Source organism: Staurois parvus, unplaced genomic scaffold (assembly GCF_062004578.1).
Source record: "Staurois parvus isolate SC_StPar_1 unplaced genomic scaffold, SC_StPar_1.0 ptg000415l, whole genome shotgun sequence".
Taxonomy (NCBI): Eukaryota; Metazoa; Chordata; class Amphibia; order Anura; family Ranidae; genus Staurois; species Staurois parvus.
The window spans coordinates 3,461,352-3,485,054 of NW_028318211.1; the positions used below are offsets into that span (position 1 = coordinate 3,461,352).

At 39.6% G+C, this 23,703-nt stretch overlaps 1 protein-coding gene across 1 annotated transcript in view; it reads right to left on the minus strand.

The window, feature by feature from the left end:
- Positions 1 to 23,703, minus strand: part of LOC149454875 (immunoglobulin superfamily member 1-like) — a 59,555-nt gene that overhangs the window by 13,514 nt on the left and 22,338 nt on the right. The window contains exons 6-10 of the mRNA XM_089686995.1: positions 17,698 to 17,979; positions 13,919 to 14,200; positions 10,140 to 10,421; positions 8,078 to 8,359; positions 5,118 to 5,399 (exon numbers count right to left, since the gene is read on the minus strand). Coding sequence (XP_089543121.1) covers positions 5,118 to 5,399; positions 8,078 to 8,359; positions 10,140 to 10,421; positions 13,919 to 14,200; positions 17,698 to 17,979 — 1,410 coding nt within the window. The remainder of the gene's footprint in view (positions 1 to 5,117; positions 5,400 to 8,077; positions 8,360 to 10,139; positions 10,422 to 13,918; positions 14,201 to 17,697; positions 17,980 to 23,703) is intronic.

Consider the following 23,703-nt stretch of genomic DNA (forward strand, 5'->3'; position numbering starts at 1 on the left):
GGAGAAGGATGAGAAGAAGGAGAAGGATGAGAAGAAGGAGAAGGATGAGAAGAAGGAGAAGGATGAGAAGAAGGAGAAGGAGAAGGATGAGAAGAAGGAGAAGGATGAGAAGAAGAAGGATGAGAAGAAGGATGAGAAGAAGGAGGAGAAGGATGAGAAGAAGAAGGATGAGAAGAAGGAGAAGGATGAGAAGAAGGAGAAGGAAGAGAAGAAGGAGAAGGAGAAGGATGAGAAGGAGAAGGATGAGAAGAAGGAGAAGGATGAGAAGAAGGAGAAGGATGAGAAGAAGGAGAAGGAGAAGGATGAGAAGAAGGAGAAGGATGAGAAGAAGAAGGATGAGAAGAAGGATGAGAAGGATGAGAAGAAGGAGAAGGATGAGAAGAAGGAGAATGATGAGAAGAAGGAGAAGAAGGAGAAGGATGAGAAGAAGGAGAAGGATGAGAAGAAGGAGAAGGATGAGAAGAAGGAGAAGGATGAGAAGAAGGAGAAGGAGAAGGATGAGAAGAAAAAGGATGAGGAGAAGGAGAAGGATGAGAAGAAGGAGAAGGATGAGAAGGAGAAGGAGAAGGATGAGAAGAAGGAGAAGGAGAAGGATGAGAAGAAGGAGAAGGATGAGAAGAAGGAGAAGGATGAGAAGGAGAAGGAGAAGGATGAGAAGGAGAAGGATGAGAAGAAGGAGAAGGAGAAGGATGAGAAGAAGGAGAAGGAGAAGGATGAGAAGAAGGAGAAGGATGAGAAGAAGGATGAGCAGAAGGAGAAGGATGAGAAGAAGGAGAAGGATGAGAAGAAGGAGAAGGATGAGAAGAAGGATGAGAAGAAGGATGAGAAGAAGGAGAAGGATGAGAAGAAGGACAGTTCTGTGACAGTTTCTGTCTATTTCTGACAGTTCTGGGACATTCACTCCATACAGCGGTTTCAACCGCTGTATGGAGGGAATGTCATAGAACTGTCAGAAATAGACTATTAATGACAGTTCTGGGACTGTCCTTCCATGCAGCGGTTGAAACATTGTATGTATTTGTTTCCATAAATGGATCCATTTATGGAAACAAATACATACAATGTTTCAACCGCTGCATGGAAGGACAGTCCCAGAACTGTCATTAATAGTCTATTTCTGACAGTTCCATGACATTCCCTCCATACAGCGGTTAAAACAGCTGTATGCAGTGAATGTCCCAGAACTGTCATAAATAGTCTATTTCTGATAGATCTGGGACATTCACTCCATACAGCTGTTTTAACCGCTGTATGGAGGGAATGTCATGGAACTGTCAGAAATAGACTATTAATGACAGTTGTGGGACTGTCCTTCCATACAGCGGTTGAAACATTGTATGTATTTGTTTCCATAAATGGATCCATTTATGGAAACAAATACATACAATGTTTCAACCGCTGCATGGAAGGACAGTCCCAGAACTGTCATTAATAGTCTATTTCTGACAGTTCCATGACATTCCCTCCATACAGCGGTTAAAACAGCTGTATGCAGTGAATGTCCCAGAACTGTCATAAATAGTCTATTTCTGATAGATCTGGGACATTCACTCCATACAGCTGTTTTAACCGCTGTATGGAGGGAATGTCATGGAACTGTCAGAAATAGACTATTAATGACAGTTCTGGGACTGTCCTTCCATGCAGCGGTTGAAACATTGTATGTATTTGTTTCCATAAATGGATCCATTTATGGAAACAAATACATACAATGTTTCAACCGCTGCATTGAAGGACAGTCCCAGAACTGTCATTAATAGTCTATTTCTGACAGTTCCATGACATTCCCTCCATACAGCGGTTAAAACAGCTGTATGCAGTGAATGTCCCAGAACTGTCATAAATAGTCTATTTCTGATAGATCTGGGACATTCACTCCATACAGCTGTTTTAACCGCTGTATGGAGGGAATGTCATGGAACTGTCAGAAATAGACTATTAATGACAGTTGTGGGACTGTCCTTCCATACAGCGGTTGAAACATTGTATGTATTTGTTTCCATAAATGGATCCATTTATGGAAACAAATACATACAATGTTTCAACCGCTGCATGGAAGGACAGTCCCAGAACTGTCATTAATAGTCTATTTCTGACAGTTCCATGACATTCCCTCCATACAGCGGTTAAAACAGCTGTATGCAGTGAATGTCCCAGAACTGTCATAAATAGTCTATTTCTGATAGATCTGGGACATTCACTCCATACAGCTGTTTTAACCGCTGTATGGAGGGAATGTCATGGAACTGTCAGAAATAGACTATTAATGACAGTTGTGGGACTGTCCTTCCATACAGCGGTTGAAACATTGTATGTATTTGTTTCCATAAATGGATCCATTTATGGAAACAAATACATACAATGTTTCAACCGCTGCATTGAAGGACAGTCCCAGAACTGTCATTAATAGTCTATTTCTGACAGTTCCATGACATTCCCTCCATACAGCGGTTAAAACAGCTGTATGCAGTGAATGTCCCAGAACTGTCATAAATAGTCTATTTCTGACAGTTCTGGGACATTCACTCCATACAGCGGTTTCCGGCAAAAAGTGTATGTGCAGAGTTCCTCTATTCTGCAGATACACTTAGAGGAGCTCTGCAGATACACTTAGAGGAGCTCTGCACATACACTTTTTTCCGGTTTGGAATTATTCTTATTTTCATCCTACTTCTTCTTCTTCTTCTTCATCCTCATCCTCATCCTCTTCTTCTTCTGAGGATGAGGATGAAGAAGAAGAAGAAGAAGAAGAAGAAGTAGGATGAAAATAAGATTAATTCCAAGCCGGCAAAAAGTGTATGTGCAGAGCTCCTCTAAGTGTATCTGCAGAGCTCCTCTAAGTGTATCTGCAGAATAGAGGAACTCTGCACATACACTTTTTGCCGGCTTGGAATTATTCTTCTTTTCATCCTACTTCTTCTTCTTCTTCTTCTTCATCCTCATCCTCAGAAGAAGAGGATGAGGATGAGGATGAGGATGAGGAAGAAGAAGAAGAATGAAAAGAAGAATAATTCCAAGCCGGCAAAAAGTGTATGTGCAGAGTTCCTCTATTTCTGACAGTTCTCTCACAGCTTCTTCACATGTACAGCGGTTGAAATATCTGTATCCTAAATGGAAACTAATAGATACAAATTGTATCTATTAGTTTCCATTTAGGATACAGATGTTTCAACCGCTGTACATGTGAAGAAGCTGTGAGAGAACTGTCAGAAATAGAGGAACTCTGCACATACACTTTTTGCCGGCTTGGAATTATTCTTCTTTTCATCCTACTTCTTCTTCTTCTTCTTCTTCTTCTTCTTCTTCATCCTCATCCTCATCCTCTTCTTCTGAGGATGAAGAAGAAGAAGAAGTAGGATGAAAAGAAGAATAATTCCAAGCCGGCAAAAAGTGTATGTGCAGAGTTCCTCTATTTCTGACAGTTCTCTCACAACTTCTTCACATGTACAGTGGTTGAAACATCTGTATCCTAAATGTAAACTAATAGATACAATGTTTCAACCGCTAAACATGTGTTCCTTCTGTCAGAGAACTGTCAGAAATAGCGGAGCTCACTGCAGGGACACTTTTGCCGGCTGATCGGGAAATGTTCGATTCGCGCACCCGAAGTAGGCAAAATTTCGGTTTCGACACGAATCGAATATTTCCTGAAATTCGACTCGAATTCCGGTTCGCCTAGTTCGATTCGCTCATCTCTAGTTATCAGCTTTGAATTAACATTGAATTATGAATCCCAAAGCAGTTGCACTGTGTAAAAGAATTAAATGAAGTGATCCAAATGAGTTAAGTAATGTCCATAGTAATGTCACAATAAAATAATGTCCATCACGAGTGCTATGTAAAAAAAGTTTACATCAAGTGTCAAAGTGAATAAATATTTTAAATAAATGCATGAAACAATACAAATGCCGTTGGTGCTAGCTCCAGCCAAGCATAGGTGACATCAGCACAAGCTTCGCCCCACCCTGACATACGTTTCCTCCAAACAGACATTGTCAAGGGTATCAGGGTATTGTTTCATGCATTTGTTTGAAGATGCTTGTAAATAGTTTTTCTGGCCAATATTTAATAAATATTTGATAGTACTACACCATTGGAGGCTTATCTTTTCTTGCCAAGCTTAACCGTACAGCAGGAGAGGGAGATCCCAGTGAAGTTTCTATCATAAGTGCTGCTTGTGTTCCTGGGTTAGCCATGGTGCAAGACTCATGCAGCTTCACACTAAGTTAGACCTCCTATAATTTGAGGTTTGACAATTTGGTAAGAGGCTGTGTGTGTTTGAAGTGGTGAGTTCACTGGTACACATTGCTGGGTCTCACTTGAATCACTTCATTTTATTCTTTTACACAGCGCAAACTGTACTGGGATTCATATATTGTACATTTGTATTTTTGTGCTTCTGAGTGCAGCTGTGAAGATTTGGTATTTTTTGTTAAGCGCCAAACACAGTCTTTTCTTTTTTAGTTAACCTTGAATTATGGTCCTAGGTTTATTGCTCTCACTTGGACTTGCGGCGATACCTCATATATATATAACAAAATGACCTTAGTATACATACACATGAGCACCATACATGGTCCTTTGCATTCACGGGTGCTATTACAATTTTCCAAGTCATTTTAAATAATGTTATTACAGTTTAATCTTTTTAAACACTTTGCTCACCTAAATCAGCCCTCTAAGTCCCTCAGCAGTACTATTTCTGGATGTGGGAACCAGTAATTCAGCAATGTAGTCCACATTGGCCATTCCTCAGTAGTCCCTTGTTGCTCGCATCACCCCTGAGATTGCTCTTCAGGATCCTGAGACTATCCTGTCACTAAACAGTCAATAGCAGGTGTCCATGGCACACAGTCAGTGACATGGACACCAGATGGACCCTGTCTCCTGTACATAGAAGATGAGAGAAGACTCGTGGCCATAAAGTTGCGTGAACATGGAGTTATGTGAGTAAAATGAGCAGTTAAATATTTTATTATTTCTTAATGCTGGCAATGAGTTACAGATGGCTGGAGGGAGGGTTGTGTAGGATTCATTTAAAAACTTTTATATTTTCCCCATAAACTGAACCTTAGCACTAAGCCCTAAGTTATATGCTATTAAATAGGTTTTCTTACCTACTGTATTGATTGTGACTTCATCACTAAGAATGGAATGGATATTTCTTTCAAGAATGTTTTTAGTGTACTGACATGAGTATGCAGCAGAATCAGTAATGTCAGCTGTAGATATATTCATTGTGCCACGTTGCTGCGATGCAATTTTTTGCTTATTTTTGTAAAAGTCAATACCATTAGCTGTGGAGCCAACGGGTGTAGAGCAAGTGAGTTTGATAGATTCTTCTCTGGTGTAAACTGGATGTCTAGGAATTAAAGAAAGTGAAGGAGCCAATGGTCTATCTGTAACAGAAAAAAAGGAGATCAAGTTTAAAACATACTGGGCTCCATTCACAAAAGGAACTCGTATGCGGCATTTAGGTGTCCAGAAACATTTTCCCTAAATATTGCATGCATTCCTGAAACTGTCAATTACTTCACTATATCGTTTTGCAGTATTTACCAAAAAACGCTCACAATACTGCATGCAAAGGCGTTAAAGTCTATTAACGGAAGGAAAGAAATAATTAAATACATGTGGTAATTAAGTAATGGTCCAGGCATGCGCTATTTTAGAAATGTAAAAATATAATTTGCAAGTTTAAGAAGTTTCTGCCTTTTTGGATCAGTTCTCCCAACAGTAATGCATAGAAACCTAAATATGGAAATCACTGGGGTTGATTTACTTAAGGAAAACATTTTTATAGCTTTGGAGGAAATGGATTAGAACACCTTCCTTGCAGGCTTTTATTGTTGTTTGTGCCCCAGTTAGATCCCCCCTCAATATTTGTCCAACTAGTAGTAATTTTGACTTGTTTTTACACTCGCAAAGGGAACTACATCTCCATCTTACCGAGATCGCTAGGCTGAAAAAGTATTAAACTAAACAACGATTTTTTGAACAGGGTGATCGGAATAGCTGGCTGTGCTGGCTCACCATGACCAATCTCTCTTACTAGTTCCTGTCTTTCCTGACATTTTCTTAGTCACACCCTACAGCAAAAGCCATGGTCCACAGAGAGCTACCAAAGCATCAGAGGCATCTCATTGTTAAAAGGTATCATTCAGGAGAAGGGTACCAAAGAATTTACAAGGCATTAAATATACCATGGAACATAGTGAAGACAGTCATCATCAAGTGGAGAAAATATGGCGCAACAGTGACATTACCAAGAACTGGACGTCCCTCCAAAATTGATGAAAAGACGAGAGGAAAACTGGTCTGGGAGGCTGCCAAGAGGCCTACAGCAACATTAAAGGAGCTGTAGGAATATCTGGCAAGTACTGGCTGTGTGATACATGTGACAACAATCTCCTGTATTCTTCATATCTCTGGGCTATGGGGTAGAGTGGCAAGACGGAAGCCTTTTCTTACAAAGAAAAACACCCAAGCCCAGCTAAATTTTGCAAAAACACACCTGAAGTCTCCCAAAAGCATGTGGGAAAATGTGTTCTGGTTTGATGAAACCAAGGTTGAACTTTTTGGCCATAATTTCAAAAGATATGTTTGGTGCAAAACAACACTGCATATCACCAAAAGAACACCATACCCACAGTGAAGCATGGTGGTGGCAGCATCATGCTTTGGGGCTGTTTTTCTTCAGCTGGAACTGGAGCCCTAGTCAAGGTAGAGGGAGTTATGAACAGTTCTAAATACCAGCCAATATTGGCACAAAACCTTCCAGCTTCTGCTAGAAAGCTGAACATGAAGAGGAACTTCATCTTTCAGCATGACAACGACCCAAAACATATATTCAAATCAACAAAGGAATGGTTTCACTAGAAGAAGATTAAACTTTTGGAATAGCCCAGGCAGAGCCCAGACTTGAATCCAATTGAAAATCTGTGGGGTGATCTGAAGAGGGCTGTGCACAAGAGATGTCCTCGCAATCTGACAGATTTGGAGTGTTTTTGCAAGGAAGAGTGGGCAAATATTGCCAAGTCAAGATGTGCCATGGTGATAGACTCATATCCAAAAAGACTGAGTGCTGGAATAAAATCAAAAGGTGCTTCAACAAAGTATTAGTTTAAGAGTGTGCACACTTATGCAATCATATTATTTTAGCTTTTTATTTTTACTTCCCTGCACCTAAAAGATTTAAAAAAAAAAACCAAAGACCCTAACAGTGGAAAAACTAATGGGGCTTTTCAAGGCACCATACCATATGAAAGTATAGAAATGCACAACATGGAAACACTAGATAAATGGAACAGGTGAGATTAAATGTCTCTCCAGCTCCCATCCAATTTTCCTATCTAAAAGATTTCAATGTGGTGTTCAACTTGTACAGTTTATAGGCCACATGAAAGGTAGAAAAAGTTCTGAAATTATTTATCTTTGTCTCATTTTTTTAAATCACACCTGACACTTTAACAGGGGTGTGTAGATTTTTTAAATCCACTGTACATATACATGAGCACCATACGTGGTCCTTTTCATTCACGGGTGCTATTACAATTTTCCAAGTCATTTTAAATAATTTTATTACAGTTTAATCTTTTTAAACACATTGCTCACCTAAATCAGCCCTCTCAGCCACTCAGCAGTACTATTTCTGGATGTGGGAACCAGTAATCCAGCAATGTAGTCCACACTGGCCGTTCCTCAATAGTCTCTTGTTGCTCACATCACCCCTGAGATTGCTCTTCAGGATCCTGAGACTATCCTGCCACTGAACAGTCAATAGCAGGTGTCCATGGCACACAGTCAGTGACATGGACACCAGATGGACCCTGTCTCCTGTACATAGAAGATATGAGAAGACTCATGACCAGAAAGTCACGTGAACATGGAGTTATGTGAGTAACATAAGCCTTGAAGTATTTTATTATTTCTTAATGCTGGCAATGAGTTACAGATGGCTGGAGGGAGGGTTGTGTAGGATTCATTTAAAAACTTTTATACTTTCCCTATAAACTGAACCTTAGCACTAAGCCCTAAGTTATATTTCTTTAATACGCTATTACATAGGGTTTCTTACCTACTGTTTTGATTGGGACTTCATCACTAGGAATGGAAAGAATATTTCTTCCAAGAATGTTTTCAGTGTACTGACATGAGTATGCAGCAGAATCAGTAATGTCAGCTGTAGATATCTTCATTGTGCCACGTTGCTGCGATGCAATTTTTTGCTTATTTTTGTAAAAGTCAATACCATTAGCTGTGGAGCCAACGGATGTAGAGCAAGTGAGTTTGATAGATTCTTCTCTGGTGTAAACTGGATGTCTGGGATTTAAAGAAAGGGAAGGAGCCAATAGTCTATCTGTAACAGAAAAAAAAGGAGATCAAGTTTAAAACATACTGGGCTCCATTCACAAGAGAGGAAACTATCAGGCTTTTATTGTTGTCTCTGCCCCAATTAGATCCACCCTCTCTATTTGTCCCGTTTACAATTATTATTGAAAGTGAAACTAAAAGACAATTACAAATTTTGTATTGTCCCCAGAAAAGTATTTAAGGGGACATCTTCCAATGGGGACACAGAAGGCAAAAAAATCTACAAATAAACTGTCAGGGGTTATAAACCTCCCTTTCTCTATCCAAAATGAAAAAGGCATATAGACTGTACACTTGTGATGGACATTATTTATTGTGAATATCTATGGACATTACTTAACTCACTGAATTCTGTTACACAGTGCAACTGTATTGGGATTCATATATTGTGCAGTTATGTTTTTGTGTTTCTGAGTGCAGCTGTGAAGATTTGGTATTTTTTGTTAAGCACTGAACGCAGTCTTTTCTTGTTTAGTTAAAGTGTTACTAAATCCACAACAGTAAAATCAGTCTGTATATGCAGTAAAGCATGCTTGTTATACTCACTGTTGAACCTAAGGGGTTAATCTTCTGCATTGTGTAAAAAGGCTGTTTGATCCTGACTTCTCTGCTACTCTTCTTGTTGAAATGACCACCTGATACAGACTGATCCCGTGGTCATATGCACATGCTTAGTTTGGTGTGTATTGCTAGAGAGGTTTTTTTGTTTCTTGGGAGGGTGCGTGCGATCAGCACAGGGCCAATCAGCCCTGTCCAGACAGAGGGTCAGGGGTTTCACATCCTCCTAGAGCAGAAAGAAAACTCCTCTTACAAGCTTTAACCAGTGCTCTGCTGAAGTCACAAGACTGCTCTAACTGCTGATGAGAAAAGGTATTTAGCAGTTTATATTTACTAAAATAATTTCATTTCCATGTTGTGTGTACTGTGGGAGACCAGATATAGTGAATGCAGGGTCCTGGGTTTAGTAACACTTTAACCTTGAATTATGGCCCTAGGTTTATTGCTCTCACTTGGACTCGCAGCAATACCTCATATATATGGCAAAATGACCTTACTATACAATACACATGAGCACCATACGTGGTCCTTTGCATTCACGGGTGATTTTACAATTATTCAAGTAATTTTAAATAATTTTATTAGTTTAATCTTTTTAAACACTTTTTTTCATTTAACTTTATTGCAGAGACGCTAACAATTTAATCCAATCTTCAGGCAAAAATTAAACCCCTCTTCCACCCTTCCTCTCACTTATTTATGTTTTTTTCTGTTTATCTACCTTGTAGGGCAACATTTTACTCACCTAAATAAGCCCTCTCAGTCCCTTGGCAGTGCTATTTCTGAATGTGGGAACCGGTAATCCAGCAATGTAGTCCACACTGACCGTTCCTCAATAGTACCTTGTTGCTCACATCACCCCTGAGATTGCTCTTCAGGATCCTGAGACTATCCTGCCACTGAACAGTCAAAAGCAGGTGTCCATGGCACACAGTCAGTGACATGGACACCAGATGGACCCTGTCTCCTGTACATAGAAGATGACAGAAGACTCATGACCAGAAAGTCACGTGAACATGGAGTTATGTGAGTAACATAAGCCTTGAAGTATTTTATTATTTCTTAATGCTGGCAATGAGTTACAGATGGCTGGAGGGAGGGTTGTGTAGGATTCATTTAAAAACTTTTATACTTTCTCCATAAACTGAACCTTAGCACTAAGCCCTAAGTTATAGTTCTTTAATACGCTATTACATAGGGTTTCTTACCTACTGTTTTGATTGGGACTTCATCACTAGGAATGGAAAGAATATTTCTTCCAAGATTGTTTTCAGTGTACTGACATGAGTATGCAGCAGAATCAGTAATGTCAGCTGTAGATATATTCATTGTGCCGTGTTGCTGCGATGCAATTTTTTGCTTATCTTTGTAAAAGTCAATACCATTAGCTGTGGAGCCAAGGGGTGTAGAGCAAGTGAGTTTGATAGATTCTTCTCTGGTGTAAACTGGATGTTTGGGAATTAAAGAAAGGGAAGGAGCCAATGGTCTATCTGTAACAGAAAAAAAGGAGATCAAGTTTAAAACATACTGGGCTCCATTCACAAAAAGAACTCGTATGCAGTATATAGGTGTCCGGAAACATTTTCCCTAAATATCGCATGCGATCCTTAAACTGTCAATTCACTATATCGTTTTGCAGTATTTACCACAAAACACTCAAAACTCTCAGTAAATACTGCATACAAAGGCGCTAAAGTCAATTCACAGAAAGATAGAAATAATTAAATACATGTGGTAATTAAGTAATGGTCCAGACATGCAGTATTTTAGAAATGTAAAAATATAATTGGCAATTTTGAGAAGTTTCTGCTTTTTTGGATCAGTTCTCTCAACAGTTATGCATAGAAACCTAAATATGGAAATCATTGCGGTTGATTTACTAAAGGAAAACTTTTTTTAGTTTTGGATAGAGAGGAAATGGATTAGAACATCTGTCAGGCTTTTGTTGTTGTCTGTGCCCCAGTTAGATCCACCCTCTCTATGTGTCCTATTTACCATTATTATTGAAAGTGAAACTAAATGAACTTTCCAAATTTTGTGTTGTCCCCAGAAAAGTATTTGAGGGGACATCTTCCAGTGGGGACATGGAAGGCAAAAAAATCTACAAATAAAACTGACAGGGGTTATAAACCTCCCTTTCTCTATCCAAAATGAAAAAAAAAATGCCTATAGTACTACTTTAAGGCATATAGACTGTGCACTTGTGATGGACATTATTTATTGTGAATATCTATGAACATTATTTAACTCACTTGAATCCCTTCATTTTATTCTGTTACACAGCGCAACTGTACTGGGATTCATATATTGTGCAGTTATGTTTTTGTGCTTCTGAGTGCAGCTGTGAAGATTTGGTATGTTTTGTTAAGCATAGAACTCAGTCTTTTCTTGTTTAGTTCACCTTGAATTATGGCCCTAGGTTTGTTGCTTTCACTTGGACTCGCAGCAATACCTCATATACAGGTGAAACTAGAAAAATTTGAATATCGTGCAAAAGTTAATTTATTTCAGTAATGCAACTTAAAAGGTGAAACTAATATATGAGATAGACTCATTACATGCAAAGCAAGATAGTTCAAGCCGTGATTAGTCATAATTGTGATGATTATGGCTTACAGCTCATGAAAACCCAAATGCACAATCTCAGAAAATTAGAATATTATGAAAAGGTGCAATATTCTAGGCTCAAAGTGTCCCACTCTAATCAGCTAATCATGCCATAACACCTGCAAAAGGTCCCTGAGCCTTTAAATGGTCTCTCAGTCTGGTTCAGTAGGAATCACAATCATGGGAAAGACTGCTGACCTGACAGTTGTGCAGAAAACCATCATTGACACCCTCCATAAGGAGGGAAAGCCTCAAAAAGGTAATTGCAAAAGAAGTTGGATGTTCCCAAAGTGCTGTATCAAAGCACATTAATAGAAGTTATGTGGAAGAGAAAAGTGTGGAAGAAAAAGGTGCACAAGCAGCAGGGAAGACCGCAGCCTGGAGAGGATTGTCAGGAAAAGGCCATTCAAAAGTGTTGGGGACAGGGGCGGACTGACAACTCATGGGGCCCCCGGGCAATAGGGGAACATGGGGCCCCTGTGTCCTTGTCCAAACTAAAAAAAGCTTATGAAAAAGGTAGCAGGCGCATCTTATGGGGCCCCCTACTGACCCCGGGCCCTCGGGCAATGCCCAAGTTTCCAAATGGTCAGTCCGCCCCTGGTTGGGGACTTTCACAAGGAGTGAACTGAGGCTGGAGTCAGTGCATCAAGAGCCACCACACACAGACGGATCCTGGACATGGGCTTCAAATGTCGTATTCCTCTTGTCAAGCCGCTCCTGAACAATAAACAACGTCAGAAGCGTCTTACCTGGGCTAAAGAAAAACAGACCTGGTCTATTGCTCAGTGGTCCAAAGTCCTATTTTCTGATGAGAACAACTTTTGCATCACATTTGGAAACCAAGGACCCAGAGTATAGAGGAAGAATGGAGAGGCACACACTGCAAGATGCTTGAAGTCCAGCGTGAAGTTTCCACAGTCTGTGTTGATTTGGGGAACCATGTCATCTGCTGGTGTCGGTCTACTGTGCTTCATTAAGTCCAGGGTCAACGCAGCCGTCTACCAGGAGATTTTGGAGCACATCATGCTTCCTTCCGCAGATCAGCTTTATGGGGATACTAACTTCATTTTCCAGCAGGACTTGGCAACTGCCCACACTGCCAAAAGCACCAAAACCTGGTTCAATGACCGTGGGATTACTGTGCTTGATTGGCCAGAAAACTCGCCTGACCTGAACCCCATAGAGAATCTATGGGTCATTGCCAAGAGAAAGCTGAGAGACATGAGACCGAACAATGCAGAAGAGCTGAAGGCTGCTATTGAAGCATCCTGGTCTTCCATAACACCTCAGCAGTGCCACAGGCTGATAGCTTCCATGCCACGCCGCATTGAGGCAGTAATTGCTGCAAAAGGGGCCCAAACCAAGTACTGATTACATATGCATGCTTATACTTTTCAGAGGTCTGATATTGTTCTATGTACAATCCTTGTTTTATTGATTGCATGTAATATTCTAATTTTCTGAGATTGTGGATTTGGGGTTTTCATGAGCTGTAAGCCATAATCATCACAATTATGACAAATCACGGCTTGAACTATCTTGCTTTGAATGTAATGAGTCTATCTCATATATTAGTTTCACCTTTTAAGTTGCATTACTGAAATAAATGAACTTTTGCACGATATTCTAATATTTCGAGTTTCACCTGTATATGGCAAAATTACCTTACTATACATACACATGAGCACCATACGTGGTCCTTTGCATTCACGGGTGATTTTACAATTTTTCAAGAAATTTTAAATAATTTTATTACAGTTTAATCTTTTTAAACACTTTTTTTCATTTAACTTTATTGCAGAGAGGCAACAATTTAATCCAATCTCCAGGCAAAAGTTAAACCCCTCTTCCACCCTTCCTCTCACCTATTTATTTTTTTTTCTGTTTATCAACCTTGTAAGGCAACATTTTACTCATCTATATCAGCCCTCTCAGTCCCTTGGCAGTGCTATTTCTGAATGTGGGAACCGGTAATCCAGCAATGTAGTCCACACTGACCGTTCCTCAATAGTCTCTTGTTGCTCACATCACCCCTGAGATTGCTCTTCAGGATCCTGAGACTATCCTGCCACTGAACAGTCAAAAGCAGGTGTCCATGGCACACAGTCAGTGACATGGACACCCGATGGACCCTGTCTCCTGTACATAGAAGATATGAGAAGACTTATGACCAGAAAGTCACGTGAACATGGAGTTATGTGAGTAACATAAGCCTTGAAGTATTTTATTATTTCTTAATGCTGGCAATGAGTTACAGATGGCTGGAGGGAGGGTTGTGTAGGATTCATTTAAAAACTTTTATACTTTCTCCATAAACTGAACCTTAGCACTAAGCCCTAAGTTATAGTTCTTTAATACGCTATTACATAGGGTTTCTTACCTACTGTTTTGATTGGGACTTCATCACTAGGAATGGAAAGAATATTTCTTCCAAGATTGTTTTCAGTGTACTGACATGAGTATGCAGCAGAATCAGTAATGTCAGCTGTAGATATATTCATTGTGCCGTGTTGCTGCGATGCAATTTTTTGCTTATCTTTGTAAAAGTCAATACCATTAGCTGTGGAGCCAAGGGGTGTAGAGCAAGTGAGTTTGATAGATTCTTCTCTGGTGTAAACTGGATGTTTGGGAATTAAAGAAAGGGAAGGAGCCAATGGTCTATCTGTAGCAGAAAAAAAGGAGATCAAGTTTAAAACATACTGGGCTCCATTCACAAAAAGAACTCGTATGCAGTATATAGGTGTCCGGAAACATTTTCCCTAAATATCGCATGCGATCCTTAAACTGTCAATTCACTATATCGTTTTGCAGTATTTACCACAAAACACTCAAAACTCTCAGTAAATACTGCATACAAAGGCGCTAAAGTCAATTCACAGAAAGATAGAAATAATTAAATACATGTGGTAATTAAGTAATGGTCCAGACATGCAGTATTTTAGAAATGTAAAAATATAATTGGCAATTTTGAGAAGTTTCTGCTTTTTTGGATCAGTTCTCTCAACAGTTATGCATAGAAACCTAAATATGGAAATCATTGCGGTTGATTTACTAAATGAAAACTTTTTTTAGTTTTGGATAGAGAGGAAATGGATTAGAACATCTGTCAGGCTTTTGTTGTTGTCTGTGCCCCAGTTAGATCCACCCTCTCTATGTGTCCTATTTACCATTATTATTGAAAGTGAAACTAAATGAACTTTCCAAATTTTGTGTTGTCCCCAGAAAAGTATTTGAGGGGACATCTTCCAGTGGGGACATGGAAGGCAAAAAAATCTACAAATAAAACTGACAGGGGTTATAAACCTCCCTTTCTCTATCCAAAATGAAAAAAAAAATGCCTATAGTACTACTTTAAGGCATATAGACTGTGCACTTGTGATGGACATTATTTATTGTGAATATCTATGAACATTATTTAACTCACTTGAATCCCTTCATTTTATTCTGTTACACAGCGCAACTGTACTGGGATTCATATATTGTGCAGTTATGTTTTTGTGCTTCTGAGTGCAGCTGTGAAGATTTGGTATGTTTTGTTAAGCATAGAACTCAGTCTTTTCTTGTTTAGTTCACCTTGAATTATGGCCCTAGGTTTGTTGCTTTCACTTGGACTCGCAGCAATACCTCATATACAGGTGAAACTAGAAAAATTTGAATATCGTGCAAAAGTTAATTTATTTCAGTAATGCAACTTAAAAGGTGAAACTAATATATGAGATAGACTCATTACATGCAAAGCAAGATAGTTCAAGCCGTGATTTGTCATAATTGTGATGATTATGGCTTACAGCTCATGAAAACCCAAATGCACAATCTCAGAAAATTAGAATATTATGAAAAGGTGCAATATTCTAGGCTCAAAGTGTCCCACTCTAATCAGCTAATCATGCCATAACACCTGCAAAAGGTTCCTGAGCCTTTAAATGGTCTCTCAGTCTGGTTCAGTAGGAATCACAATCATGGGAAAGACTGCTGACCTGACAGTTGTGCAGAAAACCATCATTGACACCCTCCATAAGGAGGGAAAGCCTCAAAAAGGTAATTGCAAAAGAAGTTGGATGTTCCCAAAGTGCTGTATCAAAGCACATTAATAGAAGTTATGTGGAAGAGAAAAGTGTGGAAGAAAAAGGTGCACAAGCAGCAGGGAAGACCGCAGCCTGGAGAGGATTGTCAGGAAAAGGCCATTCAAAAGTGTTGGGGACAGGGGCGGACTGACAACTCATGGGGCCCCCGGGCAATAGGGGAACATGGGGCCCCTGTGTCCTTGTCCAAACTAAAAAAAGCTTATGAAAAAGGTAGCAGGCGCATCTTATGGGGCCCCCTACTGACCCCGGGCCCTCGGGCAATGCCCAAGTTTCCAAATGGTCAGTCCGCCCCTGGTTGGGGACTTTCACAAGGAGTGAACTGAGGCTGGAGTCAGTGCATCAAGAGCCACCACACACAGACGGATCCTGGACATGGGCTTCAAATGTCGTATTCCTCTTGTCAAGCCGCTCCTGAACAATAAACAACGTCAGAAGCGTCTTACCTGGGCTAAAGAAAAACAGACCTGGTCTATTGCTCAGTGGTCCAAAGTCCTATTTTCTGATGAGAACAACTTTTGCATCACATTTGGAAACCAAGGACCCAGAGTATAGAGGAAGAATGGAGAGGCACACACTGCAAGATGCTTGAAGTCCAGCGTGAAGTTTCCACAGTCTGTGTTGATTTGGGGAACCATGTCATCTGCTGGTGTCGGTCTACTGTGCTTCATTAAGTCCAGGGTCAACGGAGCCGTCTACCAGGAGATTTTGGAGCACATCATGCTTCCTTCCGTAGATCAGCTTTATGGGGATACTAACTTCATTTTCCAGCAGGACTTGGCAACTGCCCACACTGCCAAAAGCACCAAAACCTGGTTCAATGACCGTGGGATTACTGTGCTTGATTGGCCAGAAAACTCGCCTGACCTGAACCCCATAGAGAATCTATGGGTCATTGCCAAGAGAAAGCTGAGAGACATGAGACCGAACAATGCAGAAGAGCTGAAGGCTGCTATTGAAGCATCCTGGTCTTCCATAACACCTCAGCAGTGCCACAGGCTGATAGCTTCCATGCCACGCCGCATTGAGGCAGTAATTGCTGCAAAAGGGGCCCAAACCAAGTACTGATTACATATGCATGCTTATACTTTTCAGAGGTCTGATATTGTTCTATGTACAATCCTTGTTTTATTGATTGCATGTAATATTCTAATTTTCTGAGATTGTGGATTTGGGGTTTTCATGAGCTGTAAGCCATAATCATCACAATTATGACAAATCACGGCTTGAACTATCTTGCTTTGAATGTAATGAATCTATCTCATATATTAGTTTCACCTTTTAAGTTACATTACTGAAATAAATGAACTTTTGCACGATATTCTAATTTTTCGAGTTTCACCTGTATATGGCAAAATTACCTTACTATACATACACATGAGCACCATACGTGGTCCTTTGCATTCACGGGTGATTTTACAATTTTTCAAGAAATTTTAAATAATTTTATTACAGTTTAATCTTTTTAAACACTTTTTTTCATTTAACTTTATTGCAGAGAGGCAACAATTTAATCCAATCTCCAGGCAAAAGTTAAACCCCTCTTCCACCCTTCCTCTCACCTATTTATTTTTTTTTCTGTTTATCAACCTTGTAAGGCAACATTTTACTCATCTATATCAGCCCTCTCAGTCCCTTGGCAGTGCTATTTCTGAATGTGGGAACCGGTAATCCAGCAATGTAGTCCACACTGACCGTTCCTCAATAGTCTCTTGTTGCTCACATCACCCCTGAGATTGCGCTTCAGGATCCTGAGACTATCCTGCCACTGAACAGTCAAAAGCAGGTGTCCATGGCACACAGTCAGTGGCATGGACACCAGATGGACCCTGTCTCCTGTACATAGAAGATATGAGAAGACTTATGACCAGAAAGTCACGTGAACATGGAGTTATGTGAGTAACATAAGCCTTGAAGTATTTTATTATTTCTTAATGCTGGCAATGAGTTACAGATGGCTGGAGGGAGGGTTGTGTAGGATTCATTTAAAAACTTTTATACTTTCTCCATAAACTGAACCTTAGCACTAAGCCCTAAGTTATATTTCTTTAATACGCTATTACATAGGGTTTCTTACCTACTGTTTTGATTGGGACTTCATCACTAGGAATGGAAAGAATATTTCTTCCAAGATTGTTTTCAGTGTACTGACATGAGTATGCAGCAGAATCAGTAATGTCAGCTGTAGATATATTCATTGTGCCGTGTTGCTGCGATGCAATTTTTTGCTTATCTTTGTAAAAGTCAATACCATTAGCTGTGGAGCCAAGGGGTGTAGAGCAAGTGAGTTTGATAGATTCTTCTCTGGTGTAAACTGGATGTTTGGGAATTAAAGAAAGTGAAGGAGCCAATGGTCTATCTGTAACAGAAAAAAAGGAGATCAAGTTTAAAACATACTGGGCTCCATTCACAAAAGGAACTCGTATGCAGTATATAGGTGTCTGGAAACATTTTCCCTAAATATTGCAATCATTCCTGAAACTGTCACTTTACTATATCTTTTTGCAGTATTTACCACAAAATGCTCAAAACTCTCAGTAAATACTGCATACAAAGGCATTAAAGTCAATTCACAGAAAGAAAGAAATAATTAAATACATGTGGTAATTAAGTAATGGTCCAGACATGCAGTATTTTAGAAATGTAAAAATATAATTGGCAATTTTTAGAAGTTTCTGCCTTTTTGGATCAGTTTTCTCAACAGTAATGCATAGAAATCTAAATATGGAAATCATTGGGGTTGATTTACTAAAGGAAAACTTTATTTTAGTTTTGAACAGAGAGGAAATGGATTAGAACACCTGTCAGGCTTTTATTGTTGTTTGTGCCCCAATTAGATCCACCCTCTCTATTTGTCCTGTTTACCATCATTATTGAAAGTGAAAGTAATACAGGCCATAGACAGGTCGTTTATCAGCCGAATTTTCAACCGCAAGAAAAATCGTCCAATATTCACGCCGTTAGTGGGGCCAGCCCATTTGCCGCTTTTTGCGGATCTGCTCATTTATTTTTATTGGTCATGCTTGAAAATCCACAAAAAACAGCCGTTTTTCGTGGACATTGGTGGCAGCATCGGCAACAGCACCGACCGATTTTTCGTTTATTGTCCGACAATTCAGCCGATAAATGGCCCGTCTATGGCCTGCATAAGAGATAATTACAAATTTTGTGTTTTCCCCAGAAGAGTAATAGAGGGGACATCTTCCAATGGGGACACAGAAGGCAAAACATTTAAAAACAAAACTGACAGGGTTTATAACCCTCCCTTTCACTACCCAAAATAAAAAAAAAAAGTTTTGCCTATAGTTCTACTTTAAGGCATATAGACTATTGCAAGTTGCTCCAGAGCTTACATAAGGTAAAGCTTTGTTTTACAAAGAATACCGCTTTACAAGGAATACCCAGTCACATGCAAGGAAAAAAAACAGCATTTATGCTTGCAAATTATTGGATGATGGAAGTCAGCACCCCCCTCATTTACTGAGCTCTGGAACAACTTCACTTGCAAAGCGCTCAGCCTATGTGCACTTTAGTAAATCACCCCCATTACATGTTGTAAAATCTACTAATTTTCTTCTGTCATTTCTCCATATTTTTTAGAGAATTTGTATGTGAATATACAAGCATAAACATAATTTGCTGCAAAAATAACCTCCTAATCACTCCAAACATAATGCAATCCACATGCATATCACAATGGTCTAATCCCTTGTTAAAACATATATGTAGTGGGGATACTTTACTGTTTCACAATTATTTTTAGAGATATCTTCCCACTGACACCATTGATCTTTTTAGCTATCTGTAAGGTGGTAATTCTTCCCAATAACCACAGATGTAAGGAACATTCTTCCCACTGACCATCACACTAATATATCATGAGTTGTAGATATAGTTATTTTTAGCAGGGGGGTCCTGAACTTGGAAAGTTATTTCAAGGGCTCCTCTGTGTTGAAAAGATTGAGAAAGGCTGCTTAAAAGTGTAACTAAAGGTAAAACTTTATTTTTCATTTTGGATAGATTAATGGAGGGTTATAACCCCTGTCAGTTTTTTTTTTGCCATCTGTGTCCCCATTGAAAGATTGTCCCTTTTCCGGGGACAACTCAAAATGTGGGATTTTCTTTTCATCTCACTTAACGATAATGATAAACAGGACAAATAGATATGGTGTATATCCCTAATGAGGACACAGACAGCAGCAAAAACCTAATAGGTATTCTAATACCTCTCCACGTTATCCAAAACTAAAAAAAAATAAGTTAGGTATACTTTACATACTTTACATAAATACAAAATATCTTTCTAAATGTCAAATATTGAATGAAAATAGTATCAAACATCACACACATATATACTGTAAATACCCTTCTTTCACCAATACAAAAGACAACATTGTATTTTTTATTGTGGAAGAAGGGTATTTATATATGTATGTGATTTTTTTATACTATTTTCATTCAATATTTGACATTTATAAAGGTATTTAGTGTCTCAGAAAGTATTAAAGTCACAGACAGCCACACAACTAGTATTTTCTGAAGGAGATCATAATATATTTCTGTTAAATTTAAATAAAATCTAAGGGGTTGATTTACTAAACTTGGAGAGTGCAAAAACAGGTGCAGTTCTGCATAGAAACCAATCAGCTTCCTGGTTTTTTGTCAAAGCTTAAAGTGTTACTAAACCCACAACAGTAAAATCAGTCTGTATATGCAGTAAAGCATGCTTGTTAGACTCACACTGGAACCTAAGGGGTTACTCCTCTGCATTGTGTCAAAATGCTGTTTGATCCTTTCTTCTCTGTTCCTCTCCTTTTTCAAGTGACCACCTCTTATCTCCTGATAAGACAGACTGAACCGTAGCCATTCTGCACATGTACAGTTTGGTGTGTATTGCTAGAGAGGTTTTGTTTTCTTGGGAGAGTGCATGTGATCAGCACAGGGCCAATCAGCACTGGTCAGACAGAGGTAAGGGGTTGTGCATCCTCCTAGAGCAGAAAGAAAACTCCTTCTACAAGTTTTAGCTAGTGCTGGGCTGGACACTGATAGAAGCCACAAGACTGCTCTAACTTCTGATGGGAAAAGGTATTTAGCAGTTTATTTTTACTAAAATAGTTATGTTGTGTGTACTGTGGGGTGGGAGACCAGATATAGTGGATGCAGGGTCCTGGGTTTAGTAACACTTTAGCCACTTGCCCTCCAGAGGATTTACCCCTCTTCCTGACCAGGCCATTTTTTTGCAATACGGTCATGCAAAGTTGCACCCAAATGAAATTTACATCCTTTTTTTCCCACAAATAGAACTTTCTTTCAGTCGTATTTGATCGCCTCTGCATTTGTTTTTGCACAATAAACAAAAGAAGACTGACAATTTTGAAAAAAAACCCCAATATTTTTGACTTTGCTATAAAACATACCCAGTAAAAAAATTTAAAAAATCTAATTTTGTCATAAATTTAGGCCAAAATTAATTGTGCTACATGTCTCTGCTATAAAAAAAATCCCAATGCGTGTAAAGTAATTGGTTTACATGAAAGTTATAGTGTCTATAAATGGCGGTATAGGTACTGGAATATTTTTTTTATAAATACTAATAATGACGGCAATCAGCGGCTTATAGCGGGACTGTGGCATGGGCATTCTGACACTGGGGGGGAACTGACTAACTGCCACTGACATCCCCAGTGACACTAATACAGTGATCAGTGCTAATAAAAAGCGATCACAGCGTCAACTGTGTTCTGTGTGCTGTTTTACTAACTGTGCTGTGTGTGTTTTGCTGTGTAAGCATGCTGCTTTTTATTGCTCTTCTATGCAGAGCAATACAAAGTAGCATGCTGGTGCTGACAGGGAAGAGATCTATATTGTTTACATACAGACCTCTCCCATGTCAGTGTTCCTCGGCGATCGCCAGGTGCCGGCATGGAATGCCAATTGTGGCAAGGGGAGGGCGGTGCGCACGCACGCTCCCTCTACCCAGGAATGCAAAATCATGTATATTTATGTGATTTTGCACAGTCCTGTTGCCCTGTAGCAGTACTTCTGCTATAGGGCGGTTGGGAAGCGGTTAAAAAGACACTGAAAGGACAGACATCTTCAACAGATTCAGTGGTCATAGCAGCAAAAGAACAGTTTTTCACAGAGCAGACAAAATATGTTTTTTTAGGAAGGGTTAAAGACATTGGAGAGACAATGTGCTAAGTGTGTTGAACTTAGCTGAAAATATGTAGAATAGCAAGCAAGTTTTTTGCTATATTTTATTTCCTTCTTGGTTGGGCCAAGAACTTTTCAGACCTCCTCGTATGTTGACATGTAGAGTATTGGTTACAATTTCACATCACCCTGTGGGGTTGATTTACTATAACTGGAGAGGGCAAAATCTGGTGCAGGTGTGCATGGAAACCAATCAGCTTCCAGGTTTTATTGCCAAAGCTTAATTGAACGAGATGAAGTTAGAAGCTGATTGGCTACCATGTGCAGCTGTACCAGATTTTGCCCTCTCCGGTTTTAGTAAATCAACCCCTGTGTGCTTGTTCTTACATCCTCCAACAACACTAGCACCAAAGTACACATTTACTGAATGTCAACACGGGTAATATGGACTCTTTCAGACATAACAGAGATTAGTATGTATGTCAACCCAAAACCTTTTTTGTTTTTCTAGCTGGGAAGCATTCAAACTCCTGTCTGGTATTACTGCTATCTGAGGCTTTGTCTGAAATATGTACTTTCATTTTCTCTGCTGCTGACAGGGTAGGAAGTGAAAGAAAATCTGCAACAGGGACATAGGCAGGCATACAACTCTAAGGGCTTCAAAATATGGCATTGGAAATGCTTTTTTAACCCCATTCCAGCTGCCGCCTCCCACTTGCCCTCCAGAGGATCTACCCCCTCTTCCTGACCAGGTCATTTTTTATGTTATCGCGCTGCGTTACTTTAACTGACAATTGCACGGTCATGCAACATTGCACCCAAATTAAATTTACCTCCTTTTTTCCCACGAATAGAGCTTTCTTTTGGTGGTATTTGATCGCCTGTGCATTTTGGTTTTTTAGAAAAAACTATATTTTTGACTTTTTTGCTAGTAAACATGTCCAGTAAAAAAAATTTTAAAAATCAAATTTCATCATAAAATTAGGCCAAAATGTATTCTGCTACATGTCTTTGCTAAAAAAAAATCCCGATACATGTAAATTAATTGGTTTTACATGAAAGTTATAGTGTTTACAAATGGCGGTATATATGCTTGGATTTTTTTTTTCATTTGTACTAGTAATGGCAGCGATCAACAACTTATAGCGGGACTGTGGCGGGCATTCTGACACCAGGGGGAACTGACTTGATGTCACTGACATCCCCAGGGACGCCAATATAGTGATCAGTGCTAATAAAAAACACTGACATTGTACTAATGGCACTGGGCAGGAAGAGGTTAACATATGGGGTGATCAAAGGGTTAACTGTGTGCTGTTTTACAAAGTGGGCTGTGTCTGTGTTTCACTTTAATCACACTGCTTTGTATGGCTCTGCAATCATCGAGCGCCAGTGAGCAAGCACTGGCTGCAACCCGGTGATTGACAGCTGAGGCCACAAATGATTTTGCGCACCCCTGCCGCCCTGTAGCAGTATATCTGCTATAGGGCAGCGGGAAAGCTATTAAGAGGTTCTAAATGCTTAGAGGCAGATGCGGGCACTCCAGTCATGTGAATGCTGTGATTGACAGTCACATGATCAGAAAGCTACTGATTGCAAGTATGCATCGGGCTGTTTTCGGTACCCGCTGGTCTCTGTGCTGGAAGTGTGCAGGGCGTGTGCTCTCAGCACAGAAATGTTTACATTTGGGACACATATATGTGGCCTCTCTATGGTAAAGCCCACCTACTGAGAGGCTGCATATATGCGTGTAGCCAACAGGAAGAGGTTAAAGCACTCCGAATGACAAACAAAGCACCTGTCACAAAATAGAATGGTAAGCTTACAGTCCTGTTTACACATTGCATTTGCTTTGCTTTGCTTCAAAAATTATACTTCATGTCACTTTCTTGGTGCTTCAAAGAGTCTCCAAGGCCTCCATAGAAGTCTA